Raw genomic sequence first — 21,590 nt, forward strand, 5'->3', positions numbered from 1 at the left:
AATAAAACCAAAAAATAGATAAATAAAAGATAACAAGAATTTTCTGTAAGCACAGAGTACTGTATTCAGTATCTTGTATTAAGCTATAGTGAAAAATAATTTTAAAAGTATAAATATATACATATAACCAAATCACTCTGTTGTATACCTGAAACTAACACAATATTGTAAATCAACAATACTTCAATTAAAAAAAAAAACAAAAGAAAAAAAAATGGGCCAAAGACTTGAATAGAAATTTTTTCCAAAAATGATATACAAATAGCCAACAAGCTTAAAAAATGCTCAAAAACAGTAGTCATTAGGGAAATGCAAATCAAAAACACCATGAATACTACTTCACTCCTATCAGAATGGCAATTATCAAAAAAAAAAAAAAAAAGCAGAAAGAAAGTAAGTACTAGTGAGGATGTGGAGAAAGTGGAACCTGTGTGTGCCTGGTAGGAATGTAAAATGGTACAGCTACTATGGAGAATAGTATGGAAGTTCCTCAAAGAGATTAAAAATAGAAATATCATACGATCCAATAATTTCACTTCTGGAATTGAAAGCAGGGTCTCAAAGAGATATCTGCATACCCATGTTCACTGCAGCCTTATTTGCAATAACCAAAAAGTGAGAGCAACTGAAGCATCATCAACAGATGAATTGATAAACAAAATGTGATGTGAAATGGAATACTATTAGCCTTAAAACAAAGGAAATTCTGACAAATGCTACAACATGGGTAAGCCTTGAAGACATTATGCTAAGAGAAATAAGCCAGTGACAAAAGAGCAAGTACTATATAATTCCACTTATATGAAGTACTTATAGAATAGGTAAATTCAGAAAGACAGAAAGTAGAATGGTGGCTTTCAGGGGCTAGAAGGAGAGGGGGATGGGAAGTTATTGTTTAATGGGTATGATGCTTCAGTTTGGAAAGATGAAAAAGTTCTGGAGATGGATGGTTGTGATGTCTGCACAAAAATGTGATTGCATTTAATTAATGTCACTGATATGTTCATTTAAAAAGCTAAAATGATAAATGGAATTATGTATCTTTTACTACAAAAAAAGTTGGTTGCTAAAACAAAAAATATATTTTCTATATAATATATATAACATAGGCATAATTATCTATATGCTTATATAATATATTATACATAGGCATTCTGAGTTTTTTGATTTTAGAATTTTAGATAAGGGGTCTGGATGAATTAGGTTGTTGGTTTATGTCACCATGTGTTAGCAAAAACTTGTTTGCAGTAAGTACCTAGTAACTCACAAAAGTTGTGTCACTGGTGTAAATAAAACACTATTATTCTCTTGATTGAGGAATGGTCCTTTGATCTTAAGAAGTCCATTTTCTTTGACTAAGACTTGGGGAGAGGCAAAGGAACCCTGAGATTCTTGTTGATGTAACAATGACCTATCTCCAAGCTGATTCACCCTCAATTTCAAGTAGGGTTAATTGTTTTCACTGGATGTCAAATGTCATCCTTGGACCAGGGGTTTGGGATGTAAATGTTCTAAAATTATGTTTGATGATGGTTGTACAGCTATAAATATAATAAAATTCATTGGAAGTTCCCATTGTGGCTCAGTAGTAATGAGCCTGACTAGTATCCATGAGGACTCAGGTAGTTAAAATGTGGCTCAGATCCTGCATTGCTGTGGCTGTGGGGTAGGCCAGCAGCTGTAGTTCTAACTGGACCCCTAGCCTGGGAATGTACATATGCTGCAGGTGTGGCCCTAAAAAAAGCAATAATAATAATTTTAATAATAAAATTCATTGAATTATTTTTTTTTAAAGAGTATCTGAGGTTGATTCAGGATCCTGGCAGATTTCCCCTGCAAGGCCCTGTCCATGCAGGCTTGAAAACTAGCTGAATTGAAGCTGAAGAGTAGGCCAGATTTAGGGCTGTTACCAACACTTCAACTAGGAGTCTTTCATTCGTTTGGCTCTAGACCTTTATCCTGTTTTCTAATGAGCCCTGGAATAAAAACCAGCAATTCTTTGGAAGTTTGATAGTACATAGTGGACTTCTGCTACAGTGCTCCAAAGGTGTGATGGGCAAAGGCCCCAATGATAGGGGAATGCTACATGGACAAAAGTTTTATTAATGGCCACACTCATAGCATATGTAAGTTCCCAGGCCAGGCACTGAATCTGAGCCACAGCTGCAATCTACACCACAGCTGTGGTAATGCTGGATCCTTAACCCACTGTGCTGGCCATGGATTGAACCTACGCCTCCACAGTAATCCAAGCCACTGGAGTTAGATTCTTAACCCACTGGACCACAGTGGGAACTACCCACATGGACAAAATTTTTATTCTAATAGTTAGAAATTACTCTAATGAGGAAAAATATATATGTAAATAAACAATATCTTAAAGCCATAATTTCACAGACATTATTGCTCATGAGAAGTAAAAAAGAGAGAAAGTGATGCATTAAGATCAATTTAAAGTAAATAAGAATATTGAAATCCAGACACCTATGGTCAATTAATCTTCGACAAAGGAGGCAAGAATATATACAACAGGAAAAAGGAAGTCTCTTCAGCACATGGTCCTGGGAAAACTGGACAGCTGCATGTAAATCAGTGAAACCAGAACACACCCCCACACTACGCACAAAAGTAAACTCAAAATGGTTTAACGACTTAAACATAAGACATGACACTCCTAGAAGAGAACATAGGCAAAACATTCTCTGACATAAACCATGCAAATGTTTTCTTAGGCCAGTCTCTCAAAGCAATAGAAATAAATACAAAAATAAATAAATGGTACTTAATCAAACTTACAAGCTTCTGCACAGCAAAGGAAACCATAAAAAAAAAAAAAGACACCTTACAGAATGGGAGAAAATAGTTGCAAACAATGCAACCAACAAGGGCTTAATCTCCAAAATGTACAAACAACTGATAGAACTCAATGACAACAACAAAAAATAACTCAATCAAAAATGTAGAGAAGATCTAAATAGACATTTCTCCAAAGAAAACATACAGATGGCCAGTAGGCACATGAAAAGATGCTCAACATCACTAATCATTAGAGAATTACAAATCAAAACTACAATGAGGTACCACCTCACGCAGGTCAGAATGGTCATCATTAATTAAGTCTACAAATAACAAATGTTGGAAAGGGTGTGGAGAAAAAGGGATCCTTCCTATACTGTTGGTGGGAATGCAAATTGGTACAGCCTCTATGGAAAACAGTATGGAAATGCCTCAGAAAACTACATATAGAACTACCATATGATCCAGCAATCCCACTCCTGGGCATATATATATAAAAAAACCCTATAATTAAAAAGATACATTCACCCCAATGCTCATTGTAGCACTACTCACAACAGCCAAGATGTGGAAACAACATAAATGTCTATGGACAGATGAATGGATTAAGGAGATGTGGTACATATACACAATAGAATACTACTCAGCTATAAAAAAGAGTAAAATAATGCCACCCACAGCAACATGGATGCAACTAGAGATTTTCATACTAAGTGAAGTCAGACAAAGACAAATACCATGTGATATCACTTATATGTATAATCTAAAATATGACACAAATGAACTGATCTACAAAACAGAAATAGACCAACAGAGAACAGACTTGTGGTTGCTAAGGGGGAATGGGAAGGGAGTGGGATGGACTGGGAGTTTGGGGTTAGCAGATGCAAACTATTACATTTAGAAAAGATAAGCAATAAGGTCCTACTGTATAGCACAGGGAAATGTCTTGGGATAAACCACTGTGGAAGGTAATATAAGAAAGGGAATGTATACATATGCATGGCTGGGTCACTTTGCTGTATATCAGAAATTGGTACAACATTGTAAATCAACTATAATATAATAAAAATTTATTTTATTTTTATTTTTTAAAATTTTATTTTATTTATTTTTATCTTCTGTAATATTCCTCCGCTTGCTCTTCCCCCTTTTTTTTAGATGATTTATTTATTTTTTCTACTGTATAGCATGGTGACCCAGTTACACATACATGTATACATTCTTTTTTCTCACATTATCATGCTCCGTCATGAAATTCCATGCTTCTGGGTTGGAAAAATTAATATTGTAAAAATCACCATACTACTCAAAGCAATCTACAGATTCAATGCAATCCCTATCAAATTACCCATGACATTTTTCACAGAACTAGAAAATTTATTTAAAAAAGGAGTATTGGCAGTGAGCTGCAATTGCAAAAAGTAAGAAGGTGGCAAGAAAAAGGCACCAATTCTCTTGGTTCCCTTGGGCCCAAACTGGAGCATAGTCTATACAGTCTTTAAAAGCACAGTCCAGGAGTTCCTGTCGTGGTTCAGCAGAAACAAGTCTGACCAGCATCCATGAGGACACAGGTTCAATCCCTGGCCTTGTTCAGTGTAAGGATCTGGCATTGCCATGAGCTGTGGTGTAGGTTGCAGATGCAGCTCAGATTTGGCATTGCTGTGGCTGTGGTGCAGGCCAGCAGCTACAGCTCCAATTCAACCCCTAGTCTGGGAACCTCCATATGCCACAGGTGCAGCCCCCTCCCCCCAAAAAAAAATAATAATAAAAGACAAAAAGCATAGTCCATTACCCCTCTTGAAATATAGGCTATCATCCCACTGGTCATCCACCTAAAAATGCATGCCAATCCCTCCCCTGATCAACTATAAGCCCAGGTGCCATGGGCCACACCTATGAGGTGAAGGCTGGTTTCAGGTCCTTCTGTAACAATGCACCGTCTGTATCCCCCTTGATCTTGGCAAGTGAGTGTGTTGGGGGAATCAGCTGGGACTGACAGAAAATAGAGGGTGTCCCTGACCATCTTCCTTTGATTCTGGGGACAGGAGCTGACCACGGGGTTAGCTGTGCACCATCATTACAAACCCCTGGTTATATGGGTGTGCTTGTGTTGAACTGGCTCTTTTGAGAGCCCAAAGCGGGGAGTGAATATTGAGTGGAAAAGTACAGCAGAGTAGTTACGGCTTCTGCCCTGATCCACACACTTCAAAACTTATACCTTAATTATGTGATACAATTTTTGAATGAGCTGGATAAAGTGACTGCCAAAAAGGACAGGGAACTGTCAACTATTCCAGTTGATGCTCTCCAACATCTAGCCAGGTTCTGTTCAATAATCCCATTTAGTAAGTTAACTCATTAGTTATCTAAGTATACGTTTTGCTCCCAGTTACCTTGAGGGATACACCAAGAAATTTCATGGCTCGAGGTCAAAAATCTTTGGCTACTTTACTAGCATTTTTAACACTGCTCTTCGGCTGCTTACTTGCTTATATCTGCCTAAAGTATTTTTCTGGATAAAGTTACATTGGCCCATGTCTCTGGCAGAGAACTCGAGGACTTTGATTGTCTCCTTACCCATGCAAGGAAGTGGACGCTAAATTTTAGAACTTTCTGTGTTGATGACCCCTGAGCCTGGTATTCAGAAAGGTGTCCACACCAGGATCCCAAGATTTCATAAGAAAATAGCAATCCAATCTCCTGATGAGCTGACAATAAACACACTTTTTTTTTTTTTAAAGAAGCTGGACTCTGGGTACATACAGGAAGTATAATATCCAGCTCACTTCCCTGCTGCTCAATTTTAAAGAATGTTTTGGCTGAAAACAACATTATTTAAGGAAGATGCTGGGGTGGGAAATAGCAGTCTGCATTCTTCTCTCAGTCCCCTGCAACCTACCCCAGACCAACAGACAGCTCCAAGCATGGCTGCACCATTTGGTCTATGGAAGAACTTTTGGGACCACAGTGCCATCAGCCCTCTAAGAGGGGCTTTGTGAAAAATAACACAGTGAATGGCAGCTCACTTCAGGCTTTTTGAGGATGTTGGGTCTCATGTCACAGAGCCCTCTCTAGGAAGATTCTCAGGGCATTTCTGTCCTATCTCAGCACTGGGAGTAATCCCGCTTCACCAGAGCAATGGGTACATTTCCATTTTGCTGACAGCATGACTCAGTACTGAGCACCCTTCCCTCAGTGCTGGCTGCAGCGGCCACCTGCAGCCTGTGAACAGAGATCCCCACCAGCTCTCAGGGTACTGACCTCTTTTGTGACTTCATCTTATCTCTCCTATTTACATTTTTCACTTTGAACTCTCTTAGCCTCAAATTCTTTATATGAAAAATGAGATTATAAAGCCTATCATGAGAATTTTAAAAGATGTATATAAACTGCTTTGTATTCTCTGATACAAGCACTTCACATACTGTAGTAAGGGCTAACATTTACGGAGTGCTGACTATGCACCATAGTTTATTCTAAGCACTTTGCAAGTATATTTAATCCTCACACAACTCTTTGAGGTTGGTGCTGGTATTATCCCCATTTTATAAATGGGCAAACGGAGGCCTGGAGATGTTAAGGAAATTGACCAAGATCTCAAACCTATCATAGGTAAAGCTTGGATTTGAACACAGGCCCCTTGGGTCTGAGCCCTTGCTCTTTACTCCTCTGCTATGGCAACTATTTACACTAAAACTATTTCCAAAAATTCCTTTGTCTTGTTTTTCCTATGATTTATTTTCAGAGGCTGCATGAAGCTACATTTAGGTTAACTAACTTGTCCAGAACTTCCCAATTTTGTGACTTACAGTCCCATTTCCCAGGATGTCACATCCAGTAGTTTTTCCCATTATGTTGTTTATCTTTGCAGCAGGACCACAGGTAACTTTTTGTGCTTCAGAAAAAAGGGCTATCTATTTATTTTTAACATACTTTTCAGCCTGTACTCACTATATTTATATAAGCTGCCTTAAATCCTTTATGGAATAAGATAGGATAAAATAAACAGACTTTCACATGGTATTTGACACTTTAAGAGTTATGAGTAAGTATTAATACATACATTACCTTTATATCCTTGCTCTGTCTCCCTGAGATCAATTTTGGTTATTGGTTTGAAATCAGTATCCCATAATCGTATACACCCATCTCGCCCACCAGTGGCAAAGCCTTCTTCACAAGCATACATGCTGAAGATTCCAGCCTGTTGATTAAAGCAGATAATACTCAATGTTGCAATCATTCTAAACAGTCATAATAGATTATTAAGGTGATAATTAAAACACAAAATGAAGCTAAAACAAACCAAAATTTTTTTAAAAATCCCTTGTTCTCGAGACTGTGGCTGTCAAGGAAGAGTGGGAGGGAGTGGGATGGACTGGGCATTTGGGTTAGTAAATGCAAACTATTGCATTTGGAGTGGATAAGCAATGAGGTCCTGCTGTAAATCACAGGAAACTATATCCAGTCACTTGTGATGGAGCATGATGGAGGATAATGTGAGAAAAAGAATGTTTGTGTTTGCATGTGTATATACATATAGATGTTAAAAAATCTAATTTCTTTAGCATTAGAAAAATTCCTTGTTATCTATTGAAATCCTAGCAATAGAACAGGTAGTCATTTATAATATCCATTTTAGCAATAGGACAAGTAGTCATTTATAATATCCATTTTAGCTAGATTAAAAATTCATGGTAACTACCAAAGCAAACTAGTTCAAGTTCTCCTTTGCTATTATTAAACTGATGAGAAGCTATAAAAAAAATTCAGGAATTCCTTGGTTAAAGCAAATATAGAGGTCATAAATTCCTTTCTGTGACAACTGATTGTTATAAAGACAAGGATGCAAATGTTTCAAATAAATTCCTTTCCAAAACAATCAAGGAAAGCTATGCAGGTTGGGAACACAAACACTTTTGCAGGTACAAAGATGAAAGAAAGGGACCCCAAAGAGCTCAAGCAGACACTGCTTATGCCTAAAATGAAAGCATAAATTACACTTGTGTTTGCTTGTTAAGCATCATTTGAAGATGCTCTTTCATATCTGAAAGAGTTTCATAACTTAAAGATGCTTTTCCATGGGAAAGTGTGCTATGAGAGTACAAGGCTGACATAATATCCAGTGTAAAGAGAAATTAGGTTACTAAGGCTGCTGTTTTTATAAATGAGGACCAATACTGGCTGTTTCATACTTAGCAAAGCCAAGAAAATTGGTCTTCAACATATGAGACAGTGAAAGATCTAAAACTGTATAGCTCTTTTGCTAAGAATTGCTTAAATGTTTCTTTACATTCGGAGGAACAGGTGATCAATTTGGAGGCAAGCCAAAGGTCTGTTGAGTTTCTTTGTATTTTACCAAATTTATATTTATTACAGCAGGCTTTACCTTTCACATCACCTCCCCATTCTTCTGGGCATTTCCATCTTATCATCTGTAGATGCATCAATCTATCTGTTTTAACATATTGAAAATTTAGCAGAGTACTCAGGGTCAAGTTTGTCCTGGTTCTTATGGAGCGGATCATCAAAAGAGAGGTTGTCAGTGGTTTCTGTTTGCATTTTAAGAGCTTGTTATGTGGCCATGGAAATGACGCTCTCACTCAGGGTGAGGAAAATCTGCCTTACTAATCAATGTAAAAATAATAATTGTCTCCACTCTTGCTATTCAACATATGGGCCACAGGCCAACAGCAGTGACATCATCCCAGACCCACTGAGTCATAGTCTGCATTTTAACAAGATCCCCAGGAGCCTCATAGGCACATAAAGTTTGAAATGTGCCTAGAAGATGAGACTGGTGATGAAATACTTCTAGTCTTCCGCCAAGCTGGTGCTGATGAATAACAACGCTAATCAGCCAATCAACAATTAAGGAAAAGGCTAATTAAGTTATTATGCTTTTTGAAATGTTAATTTCTTACAGGTGAAGAAAAATAATTTGGGAAATCTATCATGAATGTTTAGTGAGTGTTCAGGAGAATTGGCTGATCCTAAAGCAACGGGGGAAAAATACAGAGATTTGTGCCTTAAACTTATTTAATAAGTCATCCCCAAATTTCTCTGTGGGAGTACTTACACTATGTGCTCCTTGAATGGTGCGTATTAAATTGAGCCCTTTCCAGACATAGATGTCGCCATTTAAAGCACCAGAGTAGGTGATGTCTTCTTTGGCACATGCAAGGCAAAGGATGGTCTGAAGATCCCCTGTTTTGCCAAATATCCCTCTTTTTGCTGTCAGGGCATTTCCACAGAGTGTCCAAAACTGGAAAGTAAGTGATAAAATAAATAGACCCCCAAATAGAGTATTCCAGTGCATCTCATTATTGGTATGTTTTTGTTAATATAAAAATGTATATTAACATGTATATTACATATATTAAATGAAATGTAATTTCAATACATTTTCACATAATTTACTATAGTTGAGCTAGATATACATAATTTAATTTGTTTTGCTGTGACAGCAGAGAATTGCAAAACACTTTATCCAGCTACTAGCAGCATAAAGGAAAAACTTAATAAATTTTTAAAGCTTTCAAAGTTCAAAAATTTTAAAACTTTGCTAAGTGTTTAATGTTCATATAATATAACATGACAACAGTCACAGAGTTGGAATAAAATGGAGGAATGTTTTTGTTTAATTTCTTGTCAAAGTATAGCACCCGTAAAGGTTTATTATAGAGAAGTTTAGAAATAGGGAAAAGTGAAAAGAGGAAAAATAAATTATTCACAACCTCCTGTTAACATGTGGATATATCTTCTGGGTATTTTTTAGTATATATATATATATATAAAATATACATAAAATGTTTCATATAAATATATTTCTATATATATAGAAATAATTTCTAACAAAAAATGTTCAAAATCTTCACTGTAGAAACATTACTCATAAATATGTTTCTAGGAGTTCCCATCGTGGCTCAGTGGAAACAAATCTGTCTAGTATTCATGAGTACACAGGTTTGATCCCTGTCCTTGCTCAGTGGGTTATGGATCTGACGTTGCTGTGAGCTGTGGTATAGGTCACAGATGCAGCTCGGACCTTGGTTTTGCTGTGGCTGTGATGTAGGCCAATGGATATAGCTCTGATTCAACCCCTAGCCCTGGAGCTTCCATATGCCATGAGTGCAGCCCTAAAAAAGACAAAAAAAAAAAAAAAAAAAAAAAAAAACAAGATGGAGCTCCCGTTGTGGCACAGTGGAAATGAATCCGACTAGGAACCGTGAGGTTGTGGGTTTGATCCCTGGCCTCTCTCAGCGGGTTAAGGACCTGGTGTTGCCATGAGCTGTGGTGTAAGTCGCAGACATGGCTCGGATCTGGCATTGCTGTGGCTGTGGCATAGGCCGGCAGCAACAGCTCCGATTAGACCCCTAGCCTAGGATCCTCCATATGCCATGAGTGCGGCCCTATAAAGACAAAAAGACCAAAAAAAAAACGAAAGAAAGAAATATGAGTTATATTTCCATATATCCATGTAATTGACTAGGCTTTTCAGTTTAGTTGCAAAATTTATCATGTGGAAGACCACAAGCAAAAAGCTTGGGCTACTTCATAGACAGCAGCAGGGTGATTATGTAGAAATTAAACATTCACTTTGATATAGTTTTTTTCAGTGGATGAGCTTATAACTTTACTTTCATGTATGTAGCCTCTCACAATTTATAAAGGCTCTTTATACACGTTTAGTTATTTGATTTTTTTTTTTTTTTGCTTTTTTCATTTTTAGGGCTGCACTTCATGGCTTTGAAGCCAATGAAGAAGATACATATAAAACAAAAGAGATCAAAAACAAAACAAAACAAAACCCAAAGGAGATCATTTTAAGGCAGCATTTTCGGGTGACATCCATATGGTGAGGGAATTCAAAGACAGAACAACATTGAATTAATTGGAATGAGCAAGAATAGAATTTGGATCAGTGGTGAGGAAGAAACTGCCGTGTGGTTTAGGAGAGCAGGGTTAGGTAAATCCAGGTGACAGGAAATGTGTGAGGGAAAATCAGTGATGAGCCTAATATTCTGTGCCTGCAGGAGAGGATAAATGGTGGTCCTCTCACAGTAGCTGGGTACTCAAGGAAGCAGTTCTGCACAGCTGCACCTCCCAGGAAGGCCAGGTCTCAGGCAGCTGTGGCAGTGGTAGCGCTCAGGGAGGATCAGAGGCAGATGTGCAATCATTTGAGATGATACAAGATTCTTCTCTCCTTCGAGAAGAACATGTCAACTCTGGTCATTGGTTTCTTTGGGTATTGTTATTTTTATGAGAAGGCACTAAAGTATACATAGAAAGAATAGAAAAGAACTGGGGGAAAGATAGCTAGGTACATGCTTTTGTAAAACATTTGCGTATTAACTCTGAATCTAAAAAAACCAAGAGACATTAACAACTACTGCTTGTATATGCATGCTAAAGAACTTGCTGTTCCATGGTGATGCTGAAGGCAGAATGTTCTTCTCACGGTGTCTCCCGTGTATGAAGATTAAAAGGAGAGTAACTACTTGCTAATTAGTACCCCTTTAACTTTGGATGTGCACATCAGCCTGAGTTATGGAAATATTTCAGATGGACAACCACAAAGAAGAGACCACTATCCTTAGACAGAGATTTTTCACCCAGTCAGATGGTATAATGTCAACAAGAAACACCGCAAATAATCAAACGGTTCTCTAAAGAGGCATATATAGCTGTAATGCCAGGATAGGTATGAGATTTTCTGCAGAAAATATCATCTCTTCTTGAGAAGCACTTCGTGTTTGGAAAACAGTGACAGATTAGGGCAGCAACACACCATTAAATCCCCATCAAATGAAAAAACATTGTTTACCCTTTCCCATCTCCATTCACAGACTGTAATGCAAATTCTGCCACAACTGGCAGGTACCTGGGAGCTTATCTGGCCTGAGGTGATCCCAAGGTCCCTTCAGTCTGGGTCTAGAGACTGGAGACAGCAAAAATATTCACAAACCTAGTGGGCTTGTTTTCTATAAAACTAACCAAGCAGACAATGCTCAACTGCTACTGTTTTTCAAGCATTTGTTACAGAGAACTGTAATCTGTCTGTTTGCCAAACGCTGGGGATTTGTAAAACCAGAAAGGATTTTGCTCTAGCTATAGCGAATTCACATAAAAATCTTTTCTTAGAGTGCATTGAAGAGTCTGCATTCACCTTGTGACTAGAATGATTCATTTGATGTCAGGCAGCTTTGGGGAGAAAAGGTAGGGGTCCAAGAATTGGATGTACAAAACACAGATTGTGAAAATAATTTATTAAAGCCTGCTGAATTTTGTTGTGGATTTCCTTCCAAATAAAATTAATAAAGAATGGCTGCATGAGCATTTGCCAGTTCTTCCATTTGAGGTAAAAAATGCTTGTTTTTGTTTAGGCAAAATGCTTAAGCCTGCTAAACCACAATTAACAAATTTAACAGGACAAACAGCTCTTAGTGTATTCAAAGAAGTTCCAGGGTTTTATCAATTAAAGCAGCTAATCTATTATTTTGATAATGTGATTTTTGGGTGGCAGGAGATGGGGGGGGAAGCTAGACCAAGGTAGATCATTGAAGTAATTTCTAAGAGAAAAGAGCTTGACAAAGGGAGCCAGAGACTGAATTTAAATCTTATTTGTGACACTATTTTTGTGGTCTTAGGAAACAGGAAAAGAAATAAATATTATTGTGCCCCTGCTGGTTCCAGACACTGTTAAATGTAACTCAATAAATTCAGGAGGTAGTTATCCCCATCACCCCCCCCCCATTTTTTTTCTTTGTTTTTTGTTATTTTGGAGGGGAAGAAATTCAGCCTTTGAGAAAATAATTTTCCCACAATCAAATAGAAGGAGAAAGAACCAAGATTCAAGTCAAACAACCTCCCAGGTCTTGGCCTCCTCTGTGGAATATGCAAGCTAGATGATGGCCCCCAGGTCAAGGTCCCAGACTTCCAGAGAGCCATCACAGACTGATGGAATCTGGCTCATCTTGAGCTTGCCTGTGACTGAAAGAACAACTCAATGCCTCTTCTGTATGTTAGACTGATAGGAAACTCATGTTGGCAGATAAACATCCTTGATTAATACACACTGTTAAAGGAATTAACATGTAATGGCTACCATGTATTTTATGGCCAAAATATTTCAAAATATTTGTTCCCTCAGAAAGAAAATTAAGAGGTTCTTGGATGATGAAAAAGTGGACAGTCTTTGGATATGTTAATGAGCCAAGGAGTTTCTGCTCCCCAGACCCATGATTCCATGGGAGACCAGCACCTCCCTATTATCTCCTGACTGAAGTGCAGCCCCTCCCTGGGTTCTGCTGCCTTCCAAGCCCAGATTACCAAATTCACCTGCCCATCAGGGTGCAGCTCAAACAGCATCCCTTCACAAAACTCTCAACACTTCACTAACCAGGATCCAGAATCTCTCTGTTAGCCCTAGAGAATTTGGTTTTGCCTCTCTTTCAGAATGTTCTGCTCAACTTTAAACAAATTGAAAATAGGGCCAGTTTTTATTCTTTCACATGGTACAAACTCAACTGAAGCTTATCAAATTTAATGTGTTTTCTAGTCTTTCAGGTGGACTGTATAAATTATGAAGAAGGATCCTCCAACTATTGATGAAGCAAAAAGTGCCTTTTCAGCAGACATATTCCCAGGGTGAAAAAATCAGCTCTTTGAACAAGGATTGTAAAATGCCTATGAAGCCCTAAGGACATCTGATACTTCTGAATGGTAGGACCTATAGTCTTATCTTTCCCCCCCTTATTTTCATTACTTTTTTCTTGTTTTGGAAGAAATACATGTTATTATAAAATAATTTTAAAATAAAGGGAAAATTTACCAACTCACTACCCAAAGATAACTGTTAACATTTTGAGATATCCTTCCAATTTATTTAAAATACACAAGAGCATATCTTTTTTTTTTTTTTTTTTTGCCTTTTTGTCTTTTTGCCATTTCTTGGGCTGCTCCCATGGCATATGGAGGTTCCCAGGGTAGGGGTCGAATCGGAGCTGTAGCTGCCGGCCTACGCCAGAGCCACAGCAATGTGGGATCTGAGCCGTGTCTGCAACCTACACAGCTCATGGCAATGCCATGAGCAAGGCCAGGGACTGAACCCACAACCTCATGGTTCCTAGTCGGATTTGTTAACCATTAAGCCACGATGGGAACTCCAAGAGTATATCTTTAAAATATACAAAGTCACAAATTTATCTCACCAATAAATAGACTGTAAATAGATCTTAAATATGTCTAATAACATTAAATAATCTCCAAAAACATGATTATAATGATTGCACAGTATTTCTTCATATCGATATACCATATTTAATCACCTCAGGGCAGCTAGGTGGTTCAGGTCTTTTGTTTGGTTTTATTTGCTATTGATAACTTATTTAGCAATGAACCCATGCTTAGTTCACACTCTGAAGAATTTCCTTGGGATAAATTACAAAATAAGAAATTACTGACTGTGTCGCTTTGGCACCTACACTAAAATTGGGATGAAATGACTGGTTCAAAGGATATCAACATTCCTAAGGCTATTGACAGATAATGCCAAATTTCTGGACTGAAAAACCGTACTCCTCTACCCCTCCACTAGCAAGGTTTGAGAGTGTTCATTCACAAAATCTTTCCCAATACCAGGTACATTTTAATCATCATTTTGATAGATTAAACATTGTTATTTTAAAATATATATTCCTTAAGTATTAATGAGATTTAGTGTTTTCATGTGTCTATTAGCAGACAACTGACAAAAACAGAAATATTGTTGATATTCTTTATCCATTCTATAGATTTGCTAGAGGTCTTTGCATTTCAAGAACAAGCCAACATTCCATGTTTGCTACTTATACTTTGCTAGTTTGTGGTCTGCCTCTAACTTCTAGGGGGTAAGGAGAAGGTAGACAGAATATTTTAGTATTTATATAGTTGAATATATAATATTATCCTTTGATGGAAGAAATTTTCACCCATCAGGGTAGGGGACAGCCATTCTGGCTTACATATGATTTGGCCTGAGCTTTATGTCAACTAGAACGGCCTGACTTATGGCCTGTCAAACATACATTGTACATCTGCTTTAACCATTAAAGAAAAGAATGCATTTTCCAGGAATAAAGAATGTCCTTTTTGAGGATAGGGATGAATGTCTCTCTTCCTATGACATCCATGCTAATACTCCTTTAAAGAAAATGTTCCCTTCCCAGATGCCAAGGTCACGCTGACTCTCTGTATATGTACTAATCTGTAACTATGCATCTCTGTTGAAACGTTGAAGGATTATACCCCTGTCATGTTTGATGTATGTATGGTCTTTGTTCAGACAAAAATAAAAAACTGTACTGAAAATCACGTTTCTCCAGAGTTCTTTCTTCCTTCGTGGAAACTGCCCTCCTGGGCTAATCCTCAGCCTGGCTCAAAGAAAACTCCCTTATTATATAGACTATCCCTTATTATAGAGTATTTATTGATTATTGTGTCAACATCTTTATGGTTTCTTTCTTTGCTTTTACATTTAGAAAGGCCTTTCTCCACCTTGAGGGTAAAGATTTACTTTATACATTCCTCTAGCTATTTTATATGTTGTTTATAACATTTAACTTTTTAATTCATAATTAATTTCTTTTAGTACATGGTAGGAAGTAATAACATACAACAAGAATAATAAATTGTTCTAGTGCTTACTTGTCAGAGATACAATTTTTAAATTCTAAATTGTCATACATATTAAAGTCTGTTTCCCAGCTTTGTTTCTTTTTTGTTGGTGTTTATTTATCCCTACCCGAGTCTCATACCATTTTAATTTCTGAAACTTCATAATATGCTTTTATAAATAGTAGTGCATATTCCTCTTCACTATTCTTTTTTTTATCCCAAAGTTCTTGGTTATTTGCACTCCTTTATCCTTCCAGAATAACTTAGAATAATTTAAAGGGAAATGTTGTCAGATAATAACAGAACTTATAATAAAGATTCTAACTTAACTTGTATTAAATACAAATTAATTTGGAGATAAATGATGCACTTATAATTTTTAGACTTCAAGTCCAGAATCAAAGTTATCTATTTGCTCAAGGCTTCTTTTACATTCCTCTGTAAAGTTTTATAATATCTTTTTTTTGGGGGGGGCTGCAACCACAGCATATGAAAGTTCCTTTGCCAGGGATCAAACATGCACCTCAGCAGTAACTCAAGCCATTGCAAAGACAATTCCAGATCCTTTGTCCACTGTGCCACATTAGGAACTCCTAATAGTATTTAAGTCTTGCATAGTTCTTGTTCTATTTACTTCTGAGCAATTTAGTAGCTATCCTTTTGTAACCATTTAGTACGAATAATGGGAGGGATCATGAAAAACTAGATTAAAAAAAGAACAAAAAAGAAGTGAGAAAGGAGGAGTTGGTTGAGGAGTTTGTGGCAGCAGAGATCCATGCATGCTCTATTCAAGCAAGTGATCCTTATATTCTTTTATTAATGGTCTTAAACTTATATTATCTACAAATCTATAGACAGAACATACTGGGCCATATCCCAGGGCCCAGGAGACATTTTTGCTCCATTGGAGCAAAGGATGTTGATGGTGTTAATTTTGCTACCTGTTTAACAAAATAGAGCAAAGCAAGTAGAGGCAGGTGCTGGGCCACTAGCAGTATTCCGGGCTATATTGTCTACAGGGAGACAGAGGCATTAAAAACCAAAGGCCCAGGTAGGTTTGTGCTATGCATCTCTCTCCTTCTATGTCCAACACAACATGGCACTTTTTCTCAGAGAACATACCAACATGTCAGAGTTTTGGCATGCAATATGTGTAAATATTCATCACAATGTAAAAACTTAATTCATAAAGTTAAAATCAGAATGGTTTTTAAACATTCAATCCTAAAAGTATTGTGAGCCTTCCATGTAATATTTAATTAACATAAACTTTTCTTTCTAGCTGCCTGCTGAGCACTTCACTTGATTATTGTTGCACTGCATTTCTGAGAGCCTATCAATGATGTTGGCTGGCTTTAGAATCAGAGAAGCAAATAAGAAGTCTCTAAATTTAAGGGGGGAAAACGTGAAGTCTAGTAGTTTCTCAACACCAAATAACACATATATTATACATATATATATACACATATAAAATTATTTTCATAGAAGGTGCTGAAAGTTTTTAAAAAATTAACTACTTTACCTTAATATGTTTTACTCCACAGCTAACCACTCTGTTTGGCTGATATGGATCCCAGGAAATGTCAAAAATCTGTTTAAAAAAAGATTAAAAGTTGCTCTGTTGATCATTCATGTGTTTTTGTCTTCTTTCAGATACTGTCCAATTGCCAAGATTGTCCCCTAACAACTCAGAACACAATGTTACCTGCACGAATGGCTTTGGAGCTGAGTCAGGAATTGCTAATACACTTTTTAATCACCATGTGCCTACTTACCCTAGGCCTGAATAAAGAAGTAATAATTAGTCACCATCACTGAGAACAAACTGGTGTCATATATTTAACTCTGTCTATCCAGGGTAAACAAATTGTGATGATTTAGGATAATTTTTTGATCAAATTTTCACTGGTTCTCCACAATTCAAATAAAACACTTCTGAGATAGCTTCACAATGAAAATAAGAATGGCAGTTGTTTAAAGTGCATATTCCCCCAGCCTACATGAGAGATTCTGATCAAGTGGATCTGAAATTGGGTCCAGGTGCCTGCATATTTAAACACATCACAAGAGATTCTGAGGCAGGTGGTCCATGGACAACATTCCGTGAATCTCTAATAGAAAGAAAGATCAATTGTCAGAGGCAGAGTCTGGACTACAAAAAGAGCTCAGGCTGCCAACTTCTCATCACATAGGAATGAGCTATTGCTCCAATCAACAGAGACAGAAGGAGGCCCTGTAACTTTTGGTTAGGTAGAAGGGAACAATTAGGGACTACAGAAAGAGCACTGAAGAAAGGAAATTTGGTAAAAAGTACCAAGTACGCATAAGATCCAAATGCCCATTTTAGCTATGTGAGCTCAGGCAAGTCTTAGCATCTCTAACCTTAACCTCATCTTCTCAAAAATGAATGACACCACCTGAGTTCTGTTGTGAGGTCAATTAAGATAATATATGTACAATCATTTTGAAGGCTATAAAGCACTCATTATACAAATTAGTGCTAGGGATTAAGTATTTTAGCTATTAAAATTATCTTGAAAATAAGCTTTTGCTTGTGAGCAGCCAATAATAATTCATACTGGCATCAATAATAAAGAACAAAACTGTGCATAATACAAATTATGGGGTCTGGGAGAACAGTGTTCTAAAAGTGGTAGTTCATTAAAACATTTTAGGCTCTTAAAATTAGAGTTCTCACTAGATAGCATTGTACTTTTCACAATCTACTCTTAACAAGAAAGTGTACAGTACAATAACAAGACAATAGGAAAGTCATGAGTTTGATCCAGTCCAATTCAACTTACTTTAGAAGATATAATGAAAATAAATAGTAATATCTAAAATTCAAATACCACAAATACTTTCAACCTGCTCATTAAGTACCAAGTTAATAGCAATATCTAGAGGTAAAGCCTCAGCGTTATGGTGCTGTAAAATCTGTTGAGGGGACTCTTAGGTGTAGCCAGGGGTGGGAGCCATTTGGGTGCCAGGCCTTTTCCAACACTAAAGTTCCATTGCTGGTCACTCCTGGACTTTCAGAGGACTTAATCCTCAAATACAATTTGCCCAAATGTACATCAACAAGTATGCGGCCCCCTTAAAATGACAAGTCTTCCTAGACAAATGTGCCATTCACATAAAAAAAAATTTGTTAGAATTCACATCAAGCAAGAGGCAGTGAATTTAATATTTAATTAGATCCTCATTCTGCATGGAGTTATACTGTGCAGAAATACAGAATAACTAGGAATCAATGTAAAACAGTCATGCAAATTCATTTTTTAAAATTAGGCAATCAGGATAATAAAGTTGCCAAATTTATTTTAATTATGCCAGACAGACACTAGAGAAATAGATTTCTGACCAGGTAATGCATGCATCTGCTTCCTATCCTATTTTACCAGCTATGACTATATGGAATTACCATTTCTGATCACACTCACTTGAATGTGAATGGTAAGCAGGCCACAATTGACATTTCAAGTTCTCAAACATAACAAAAAAATCATATAGTTGTCATTACATTCATTTGAAATTCAAATGTATACACTAGTAAACATATTTTTGTGAATATTATTTTCTAACAACTATTTCCATTTCTGAATGAATACACCTAAATGATACACATAATTTCAAATTCAATTCTGTTTGCATCCTAAATGCCAAATGCCAGTATCAAAAACTTGTTTTGCCTATGAAAAGCAGTAACAATTTAAATAAAGCATCTGATCACCAGAAGAGATCATCCTAATATAGCTACTAATCATAAATTAATTTTTATAAACACCAAATTTTTAAGTTGAATATGGAAGGGAAAATCTCCATGTGGCAAATTTACTTTAAAAAACAGTGCAAGAACAAAATAATGCCATGTGCAACAATATGGATGGAACTAGAGACTCTCATACTAAGTGAAGTAAGTCAGAAAGAGAAAGACAAATACCATACGAATCACTTATATCTGGAATCTAATATACGGCACAAATGAACTTTTCCACAGAAAAGAAACTCATGGACTTGGAGAACAGACTTGTGGTTGCCAAGGGGGAGGGGGAGGGGGAGGGAGTGGGATGGACTGGGAATTTGGGGTTAATAAATGCAACCTATTGCCTTTGGAATGGATAAATAATGAGATCCTGCCGTACAGCATTGGGAATTATATCTATTCACTTATGATGGGGCATGATGGAGGATAATGTCAAAAAAAGAATATATATATGTATGTATGACTGGGTCACCTTGCTGCACAGTAGAAAACTGACAGAACACTGTAACCCAGCTATAATGGAAAAAAATAATCATTAAATTAAAAAAACAGTACAACTGTGCTGTACAGTAGAAAATTGACAGACCCCTATAAACAAACTATAATGGAAAAAATAAAATCATTAAAAAAAGAAATAGTACCACTTTGAGATGCCCTATTGCAGCTGCCCTACAATAATGAAACCTGCATGTCTTGATATAACGAGGTCTTCTTACCCGGTCGGAGTGGCCAGTGGCTGAAGCCAGAAGTTTTCCCTTTCTCCAGTCCCAAATGCAGACTGTGTTTTTGGCATCCAATCCCACAGAGGCTAAACGCTAAGCATAAGAACAATAATTTAATACCTAAAAATGATAGGAAGATTTCACATTATCCATGCTTTCACTAAGTGGTTCTTATTACCTACTTTGGGCCAGTGCTTGAATTTCTTATGAAAAAAAATGATTTCTCAAAAATCCATCTTGATTCCAAAATTGGATATCACAGTAGATATTGTTCCATTAGCATATACTAAAATTGCAACAACCTGAAACCTATAAACAATCTGTCCTTCTTAAATATAGGAAATATATGTGCAGAATCTCATGAAGCCTTTGATTAATCAGTGGAAATCACAGGAACAGAACTTAAAGGCAGGGCTTAAAATTTTTAAGATCTTAATGTGATTTTAAGAGTCCAGCATTCTATAGTCTAAAAGCTTCATCAGACTGTTAAAATGAAAGGGTTTGACAAACACGTGGAGAAGAAATACCATAAATGAACATTATTTTCATTCTTTTTAATTCTCAAAATTTCACAAACATTTGAAGTGACTACAGAAGGATATATAATTTTAGTACAAATAATTTGGTACTTCACCTTCCAGTATAAATTCTTTGGAGTCAGATCAGAACTAGTCCTCAAAGGGAAAAGAAAATACAACACCTGAGTATATACAAAGTCAACAGTGTCAAAATGCATACTCGGGACACCAAATTCAGAGCTTTCCAGCAGCATACCACTCTAAGGAAAGAGTGCTATATAATAGGCAGTGGTCTGGGCTGGGAGTAGATTTGGCTTCTCTTTTGACTTTATGAGTAGATAGACATAAGAACTTAGAAAATTGACTCCTCAGTTTTTTCAACTGCAAAATGACTGTAAAAAATTTTTGGGGGGGTCTACAAAGTGGTATTGTTGTATGGATCAGTGAAATAATGTAAGCCAAATGGTTTTATACATAATTATTGGCCAAGTAAAAGTATGTGAGCTTGTGTATTTCACCAAGCATATCTGTGCGTCTAGTGCAATAATAGCCAGATATGGCTAAATGTATAATGTATTGTTATGCCGACATTACTCAGGTTTCTTTACTATCAGTGGTTTCTGCTAGGAATTTTTAGTATTAAAAATATACATAGTTTGAGGTTTTAAAATGTGCCCTTAATGAAAAGAGGTCTTTGCTGTGATTTTCAATTGAGGGTTCCAGCAATGGAAATGATTGTAAGATATGGTTGTATCTTTATCTATATATGAAAATTTAAAGTGGGTGAATTTCATTCAGCTTATTTTTTCTTTTCTCTTATGTAGAAAAGGCAGTCAACAGAAATATGGGCACTAAAGTAAAAGCCACATGAGAAATGTGAAAAAGACTGAGGAAAAATCCAAAGGAAATCTATTTTGTATGACAGGCCTCATTGCTACCTTAAAAGCATTTCTTTTGCCTTTTGTAGCTTGTGAGGTGATGGGCCATTTGTCATTTTCTAAATATCACTCAATTTCAGGGAACTCTGTCCAAGGAAAAAGGCAGATCTGAAGCAATAGGCATCAATAAGCCATGAAATCCATTACAGCAAACAGGAGGTTATTTTTCTCAACTGACAGTTGACAAAGT

The 21,590-nt window shown here is 36.7% G+C and overlaps 1 protein-coding gene across 5 annotated transcripts in view; it reads right to left on the reverse strand.

Moving 5' to 3' along the window:
* Window positions 1-21,590, reverse strand: part of EML6 (EMAP like 6) — a 285,307-nt gene that overhangs the window by 132,744 nt on the left and 130,973 nt on the right. For all 5 annotated transcript variants that reach the window (XR_014841946.1, XM_021087539.2, XM_085019292.1 and 2 more), the window contains 4 exons: window positions 19,939-20,037; window positions 16,979-17,047; window positions 8,879-9,064; window positions 6,868-7,003 (listed from right to left, as the gene is read on the reverse strand). Coding sequence is in view for 4 of the 5 variants with exons in the window: in XM_021087539.2 (XP_020943198.1) it covers window positions 6,868-7,003; window positions 8,879-9,064; window positions 16,979-17,047; window positions 19,939-20,037 (490 nt within the window). In the remaining variant the exon portion in view is untranslated. The remainder of the gene's footprint in view (window positions 1-6,867; window positions 7,004-8,878; window positions 9,065-16,978; window positions 17,048-19,938; window positions 20,038-21,590) is intronic.

This window comes from Sus scrofa, chromosome 3, assembly GCF_054392235.1.
Source record: "Sus scrofa isolate SSC_HxYL_T2T_F1_AM1 chromosome 3, Sscrofa_HxYL_maternal_Yorkshire_Landrace_v2.0, whole genome shotgun sequence".
Taxonomy (NCBI): Eukaryota; Metazoa; Chordata; class Mammalia; order Artiodactyla; family Suidae; genus Sus; species Sus scrofa.